Here is a 7,929-nt window from a genome sequence, read left to right as displayed (position 1 = left end):
TCTACCACTGAGCCCACCTTCCCAGCCCCCAAATACAATTTTTTTGGGGGGGGTCTGGTCATGGGGCCTGAACTCTGGGCCTGGGCGCTATCCCTCAGCTCTTCAGCTCAAGGCTAACACTCTACCACTTGAGCCACAGTGCCACTTCCTGCTTTTTATTCCCCTGCTTATGTGGTGCTGAGGAATTGAACCCAGGGCCTCATGCATGCAAGGCAAGTGCTCTACCACTGAGCCACTTTCCCAGCTCAAATCTAATTTTTTTTAAAGTAGCAGAAAGTTTACTGTTGGGGCTGAAAAGAAAAATATCCCCACAGAAGACACAGAAAAACAAAATGACAAGAAAAGGAGGAAGACAAGAGTTGATCGAAGATGTAAAGATCAGTCTAGAATTTCAAGATTGGATACAGGAAGAAACTCCACAAAGAGGAACAGAGAGGAAACCCTGCAGAATCAAAATGGAATCAACCTTTCTGATTGAAGGGCAGAGCCCATGTGGACTCACTAGAGAAATTACAGTGGCAAGAATAAAGAAAAGGTTGTGAGGGCACTGGTGGCTTACACCTATAATCTTAACTACCCAAGAGGGCTGAGTTCTGAGGATGGTGGCTCAAAGCCAGCCTGGACAGGAAAATTTTAAGAGAACCTGTCTTCTAATCAATCAGCAAAAAGTTGGGATTGGCTGAGAATGTGGCTTAGGGGTACAGTGCTTGCATGAAGCCCTGGGTTTGATTCCTTACATAAACAAAAAAAGCCAGAAATGGCTCTGTGGCTCAAGTGGTAGAGCCCTAACCTGGAGCTTAAAAGAAGCTCAGGGACAGGGCCCAGGCCCAAGCCCCAGGACTGACATGCGGACGCGCACACACACACACACACACACACATACACATACACACACATACACACACACATACACACACACACACACACACACACAGAGCAAGCTGGGGGCTGGGAATGTGGCTTAGTGGTAGAATGTTGAATGTTTGCCTAACATGCAAGAAGCCCCCCCCCCCAAAAAAAAAGCAAGCTGGGGGCTGGGAATGTGGCTTAGTGGTAGAATGTTTGCCTAACATACAAGAAGCCCTGGGTTCAATTCCTCAGTATCACATATACAGAACAAGCCAGAAGTAGTGCTGTGGTTCAAGTGGTAAAGTTTGAACAAAAGCAGCTCAGGGACAGTGCCCTAAGTTCAAGCCCCTGGACTGGCAAAGTAAAAGCTGGGCTGGGTACCAGTTGTTCTCGCCTGTAATCCTAGCTACTTGGGAGGCTGAGATCTGAGGATCACAGATCAAAGCCAGCCTGGGCAAGAAACTTAGTGAGACTCTGATCTCTAGTTAACCACCAGAAAACTGGAAGTAGTGCTGTGATTTTAAGTGGTAAAGCTGAAGAGCTGAGGGATAGTGCCCAGGCCTAGAGTTCAAGCCTCATGACCAACAAAAAAAAAGAAAAAAAGCTGGGATGGAGGTGTGGCTCAAGTGACAGAGCATCATACATGAGTGAACAAGTCAAGCAAGGGCTTTAGGCTCAGAGTTCAAGCTTCAAAGGAAAGAGTGAAAGCACAGAGCCTCCTCCGAAACTACAACTATTAAACTTCCCAAAGCCATACAATACAGCTGTGTCTTCAAAATTTCAAGGGAAAATTTTGGGTCGAAGAATATCTAGTTATGAGACATTAAAATTCAAGGCACTTAGACCAGAAGTGCAGAAGTGGAGCCTCATTCCTGTTATGCCTAGCTACTTAGGTGTTGGAAATTGAAAAGACTGAGATTTCCCACCTGCCAAAGTGAAATGTTATCAAATTCCTATCTCAACCAACAAACTGGGTGAGGTGTTTGAGCTTGTAATCCGTCCTAGGTAGGAAGCCTGTAAAAGGATTTGGCTTCAAGAATGGGCAATAAACAAGAAGTTATCTGGAAAATGATCTATCTATAAGACCTATCTGAAAGAGTGTTAAAGAGCTGGAGGCATGGCTCAAGTAGTGGAGCATTTGCTTAGCAAGCACAATGCCCAGTTCTCAAACCCCAGTAGCTAGGTATTGGTGGCTCACTCTGGCTTTTGAGAACATCCAGGTGCTGCAAGGAAACTATACCACAGCTGAAGGGTTAAAGACGTCCCAGCCCTCACTAGTTTATATGACCTGCACTAGCCCTGGAACATCACTCTTAAGCAAAGGTAGGTGAGCTCTAGATGACCTCCCTCACTGCAGTCATTTCTAGCCAGGCCAGAGGCGATGCACTTCCCCTAGTGCCTAGAAGGCCTGTGATTGATACAAATGTAGTACTTCATTTGCATGAGGGGCTGTGTTGTGATTGGCCTAAATGTTTCCTTTACATGAAGGACTGTACTATGACTGGTGCAAACATAATCCTTCATGCCACATACATCTTGCCACATACCAGCTTGGAGTTGTTTTTTTTTTATCCTCCTATTCCTGGGGTTTAAACTCTAGAACTGGGCACTGTTGAGCTTGTGCTCAAGGCTAGCTCTCTACCACTTGTGCCAGAGCTCTATTTCTTTTTGTGGTTAACTGGAGATAAGAGTCACCGAGACTTTCCTGCCCAGGCTGACTTTGAACCTTGATCCTCAGATGTCAGCCTCTTTTTTAATTTTTTTATTTTTGGGTCCGGTTGTGGGGCCTGAACTCTGGGCCTGGGCGCTGTCCCTCAGCTCTTCAGCTCAAGGCTAGTGCTCTACCACTTGAGCCACAGCGCCACTTCCGGCTTTTTTTTTCTGTTTATGTGGTGCTGAGGAATCGAACCCAGGGCCTCATGCATGCAAGGCAAGCGCTCTACCACTGAGCCACCTTCTCAGCCCCAGATGTCAGTCTCTTGAGCAGAATTATAGGTGTGAGCTAATGGCAGCTGTCTCACGATTTGTAACTAGAGCAAAAACCCATAGCCAACTGGGTGGTAACAGAAATAATATTCTCTTTTGGCGGCTGCCTATGGTAACCGAGCCGATCTGAAACAGACTGTTCTGAAATGTGGTCTCCTGACATGAGCTTCACCTGTCCTTGTTAAGGGCAGCTGCTCCAGGCCAAGTGTTGCTGGCCACAAGAGCACAGACCAAAGTGGGGGACAGCTGGGTGAGCTCAGTCAGTAGTGCTGTGACTCATACCCTGCATTGTTCTTGGTGAGCCCCTGGAGATGCACCTGTCTGTGGAGAGGCTTGGAGTCACTGTCACACAGTCCCCACAGAATAGGGAGTTGCTATGCCCTGAGTGAAGGTCATCCAGATTCCAGGTGAGGGCCAGTGTGTAGGAAGCATGAGGTGTAGGAAGATGCCAACCTCATAATCGTCAACAGCGCTCAACTCCCTTTCCTGTTGACTTTGGCTTGAAGTGAGTGTCTCACACTTTTTTTTTTTTTGTCATCATGGGGCCTGAACTCTGGGCTGGGCGCTGTCCCTCAGCTCTTCAGCTCAAGGGTAGCACTCTACCACTTGAGCCACAACACTACTCCTGGCTTTTTCTGCTAATGTGCTGAGGAATCAAACCCAAGGCCTCATGCACGTGAGGCAAGCACTCTACCACTGAGCCACCTTCCCAGCCCCCTCACACTCTTTTAATCAAGGATGGCACTCTGCCAGTTGAGCCACACCTCTACCTCCAGCTTTTTGGTAATTAACTGGAGATTAAGAGTCACACATACTTTTCTGCGAAGGCTGGTTTCCAACTGTGATCCTTAGATCTCAACCTCTTCGTTAGGATTACAGGCATGAGCCACCAGTGCCTGGCTATTTATTTACTTTTCAGCACCAGAATTTGGATCCAGGGCCTCAACCTTACCAGGCAGGTACTCTTTCACTTAGCCACACCCCCAGCCCTTTTGGGCTTTAGTTTTTGGATAGCATCTTGCTTTTTTCCCCTAGAGCTGGCCTCAGACCACAGTGCTTCTATGTCTGGCTCCAGAGGAGCTAGGATGACAAGCAAGTGCCACTAGCACATGTCAGGTCCTGAGTGCAAACTTAGTCCTATTAACAACTAAGTAGGTGAATGGTTACAGAGGAGGTGAGACTATGATTCACAGAGCTCTGTAGAGAGAGACCACTAACGCTTGGCCAAATGAATGGACTCTATGCCAAGTAAGAAGTCGGACACATGAGGCCACATGTGGCACTACTCTGGTTGGACAAGATAGATTTGGAAAGTGATGGAGACAGGAAGTAGGTGCCTGGAGCTGGCGATGGGAGAGGGGTTGATGGTGAATGGGTTTAAGTGGCCTGTGTGTGGGTGATGCTGTAATGAGGGTGGTAAAGCCATTACAACTCACCCACCTGTATGCTTAGGATGGTCTGGGGCTGCCACTCAGGTAGATTTCAGGAGCCATACCCACAAGTTTTTCTGATACCTGGTATCTGGCACAGAGGGCTCCATCAACATTTGCTGATGAGCTGAGTGAATTTCTGTGGATTCCAAGCATTTGCAGGAATCCCCAGTGTTAGTCTGTCCTCTTCTACTTGGAGCTTTACAATCCCCATCCTAAGCCTTAGCACATCTCTAGTCCTCAGGTGTATCAGTGGAATGCCCTGTACCCAGAGCTGAACTCTATCTTGCTCTTCACAAAGAAAAGAGCTCTCTTCCCAGAGCAACTGCCAATTTCTCCTGAATCATCTCCATTCCTCTCTGCCCAGACCTAAACTCAGCACCCAGCCTGTGTGCTATCCCACCTCTAGTCCTGGGACGGTATAAGGATGCCTCTGAACAAAGACAGGTAACATCTCTCCCTCTCCTGTGAGAGAACTGGCCTTGTTAGCTACACTGGCAATAAACTCCCTTTGCTCTACGGGGCCAGTCGTGGGGCTTGAGCTCTGGCCTGGTGCTGTCCCTGAGTTCTTCAGCTCTAGGCGAGCACTCTACTACTTGAGCCACAGCCACTTTCAGTTTTCTGATGGTTAATTGGAGATAGTCTCACACTTTCCTGTCCCAGCTGACTTTGAACTGTGATCCTCAGATCTCAGTCTCCTTAGTAGCTAGGATTACAAGTGTGCATTAGCCACTAGTGCCTGACTACCAAGTTCTTGGTGGTGGTGGTATTGCTGGCTGTGTCATTGTAGTGGGCTGGGTCTTCCAGCCCTTCATAGAGATGCAAGAGGACATGGGCGCCTGGGGGGAAGGGCGCTAATGCAGGTATCCTGAATCCCTGCAGAGCTTTTAGCAGTTGGGTAAAGGCAGAAGAAGGGGGACTTGAGAGAGCAGGGCCTGCAGTCATTTCTCCCCAACTCACAGCCCTCCATCTAAGATGTGTGTGGTGAACCTGCAAGCCCCTGGGGCCAGCCTATGTGAGATAGCACTCCTGCCCCCTGGAGTCTAGAGAGGACATTGCAGAGAGCAGGGCTGGCATGATGTAGGGAGCACAGCCTGGTGTCCCAGGGCTGGATACTGTGAAGCTAATCCCCACAGTGTCCATTCATGAATAAAGTCTGTATCAATTAACTATAATAAATAATTTAATTCTATAAACACAAAAAAAATACATGTTAGTATCTGCTGGGAACATAGCCTATTCCATGGTGATGGCATGAACGGTGGCTCACAGTGTCACACTTCACTTGGAGGGTGTTTCAGGCACTTGGGTGTGGAAGAGAACTGGACCTGGCATCTGCCATTGCCGGGTGGGGCGAGGTGTGGGCTCCCTGCGATGGTGCCCATGTGCCCAGCTCTGCTGTCCTGAGCAGGGAAACATTTCACCTTCTGGGTGGGCAGCAGCCAGCAGCGAGGTGCAGACATTTACTCCAGTGGCATCAGCTGCAGCCCCTGGGCACTGTCTATGAGGAGCAGAGCCTGCACCATGATGCACTTCCCCGGCTGTGGTGAAGTGGGGCTGACAGGCCCTCCACAGGCCAGGGTACCCCGAAAGCAGTCACAGGGTCACTGCAGCTGTGGCCTGCACGTGCTGCAGGAGCTGCTCGCAGTAAGCTGCTGAGCGGTGCTTGTGGATCACAGCCTCTGTCTCCCGTACCAGGAGCTCCGGGAACAGGACGCTGCCCTCCTTGAGGACCTCTGCAAAACACGAAAGCCTGGAAGTGGCAGAAGCCGACGACAGTCCTGTGAGCAGCTGGCATCATGGGGAGAAACCTTCAGGGGGTCCTCATGGCCCAGGATGGGGCATTTGAAGATCTGTCTGGGAATCAATTTTACTATAGGGCAAGTGGGAACCATGCCATGCTCCTCTTCTCCAGCAGAGCTGGAGCCAAGGAAGCAAGGGTGATGATGCACCCAGGCAGGTGCCTCCATCTCTTTACCTCTGGTGACTGCAGACACTCCCTGGGAAAGCTCCCAGGCTGGCAAGATGCACTGAGCATCACAAGACTCACCTAGAACTGCATCCTGGATGACTCTCTCAGGGTCGTCCAGGTGCACAAGCAGCTCCCGGTACAGGTACTGGATGTTGCTCTGATAGTAGGCCTTTGCTTCGGAGCTCTGCACACACTTCAGCCAGGTGAGCAAGGCGGAGGCAGCTGCCATCCTCACATCATTAGAGACATCGTCCAGGCGCTTCAGGAGCTCTGGAAGGCGAGGCCAGGCCAAGCGTGAGATCCAGGGTAGGCATCTCATGCGTGAGCACCATTAGTGGGACTGAACCCACACATGGGGGAGTTCTTGCCCTAGGGACCCAGAGTGCACTAAGGGCTTAGCAGTCATGCCTGTGGGCTTGGCAGACCTACCATCCCTGAGTGGAGCTGTGGCTCAAGTGCAAGAGTGCAATCCTTGAATAACAGAGCTCAGGAACAGCAGCCAGGCCCCGAGTTCAAGCCCCAGGACTGATGTGCACACACATGCAAACCTGTACATGTGCACACACACACAAATTTCTTTATCCTTTTTTTTTTCCCTATAAAAGTCAGTGTCAGACACAAACATAAACACCTGCTATCATAAGCAAGTATCCTACCAGGATAGACCTTGAGGGATTTATCTGGATCCATCGCATCCCCAGAGGTCTTTAGAAAGGTGTTAATGATGTGGCAGGATGTCAGTCGGGTCATCATGGAGTCTTCTTCCAGCGTGCCCAGCACATGTGCCATCAGAGTCTCCTGTGCCTCCTGCATCTGCAATCAGCAAGCCTGCATGAGACTGTCATGGCTGGGTCCACACTGGCCATCCGAGCCATGACAACACTCGTAGTGATAACATCTCAATCAACCAACAGGGCATGGTGGCTCATGCTTGTCATCCCAGCTAAATGGGATGCACTAAAAGGATCACAGTCCAGACTGTCCTGGGGGAGGAACACCAGACCTAAGTTCAAAACAATGTAAAAAAGGATTTGGGGGTGTGGCTTAAGGAGTAGAGTGCTCTCCTAGCAATTACAAAGCAAAACAATGCAAACACAATACAAAGAGGGCTGGGAAAGATGGCTCAGTGGTAGAGCGCTTGCCTTGCATGCAGGAGGCCCTGGGTTCGATTCCTCAGCACCACATAAGCAGAAAAAAAAGCCAGAAGTGGCGCTGTGGCACAAGTGGTACAGCGCCCAGGCCCCACGACCGGACCCCCCCCCCAAACGAAAAAAAAAAGGCTAACAGCACACTCCAGCCAGCAAATACAAAACAGACTTGGATCTTGGGGCGGGAGGGCGGGGGGCGGGGTGTGCGCCATTCCTAGGGATTGGACTCAGGGCCTGAGCGCTTCTTTTGGTCAAGGCTAGTGTTCTACTACTTGAGCTACAGCACCACTTCCAGCTTTTTTGGTAGTTAACTGGAGACAAGAGTCTCATGGACTTTCCTGCACAGGCTGGTTTTGGACCGTGATCCTCAGCTCTCAGACTTCTCAGTAGCTAGGACTACTAGTGTGAGCCACTGGCGCCCAGCTGAATCTTCTTCTTCTTTTTTTTTTTTGCCAGTCCTGGGGCTTGAACTCAGGGCCTGGGCGCTGTCCCTCAGCTCTTCAGCTCAAGGCTAACACTCTACCACTTGAGCCACAGCACCACT

At 49.9% G+C, this 7,929-nt stretch overlaps 1 protein-coding gene across 1 annotated transcript in view; it reads right to left on the bottom strand.

The window, feature by feature from the left end:
- Positions 1–5,436: 5,436 nt before the first annotated feature.
- Positions 5,437–7,929, bottom strand: part of Dnaaf5 (dynein, axonemal, assembly factor 5) — a 36,326-nt gene continuing 33,833 nt past the window's right edge. The window contains exons 12-14 of the mRNA XM_013023372.1: positions 6,894–7,050; positions 6,316–6,507; positions 5,437–6,001 (exon numbers count right to left, since the gene is read on the bottom strand). Coding sequence (XP_012878826.1) covers positions 5,862–6,001; positions 6,316–6,507; positions 6,894–7,050 — 489 coding nt within the window. The 3' untranslated portion in view covers positions 5,437–5,861. The remainder of the gene's footprint in view (positions 6,002–6,315; positions 6,508–6,893; positions 7,051–7,929) is intronic.

Source organism: Dipodomys ordii, unplaced genomic scaffold (assembly GCF_000151885.1).
Source record: "Dipodomys ordii isolate 6190 unplaced genomic scaffold, Dord_2.0 Scaffold68, whole genome shotgun sequence".
Lineage (NCBI taxonomy): Eukaryota > Metazoa > Chordata > Mammalia > Rodentia > Heteromyidae > Dipodomys > Dipodomys ordii.
The sequence above is the reverse complement of the archived record's forward strand: the minus strand, read 5'-3'. Positions and strand labels throughout refer to the sequence as shown.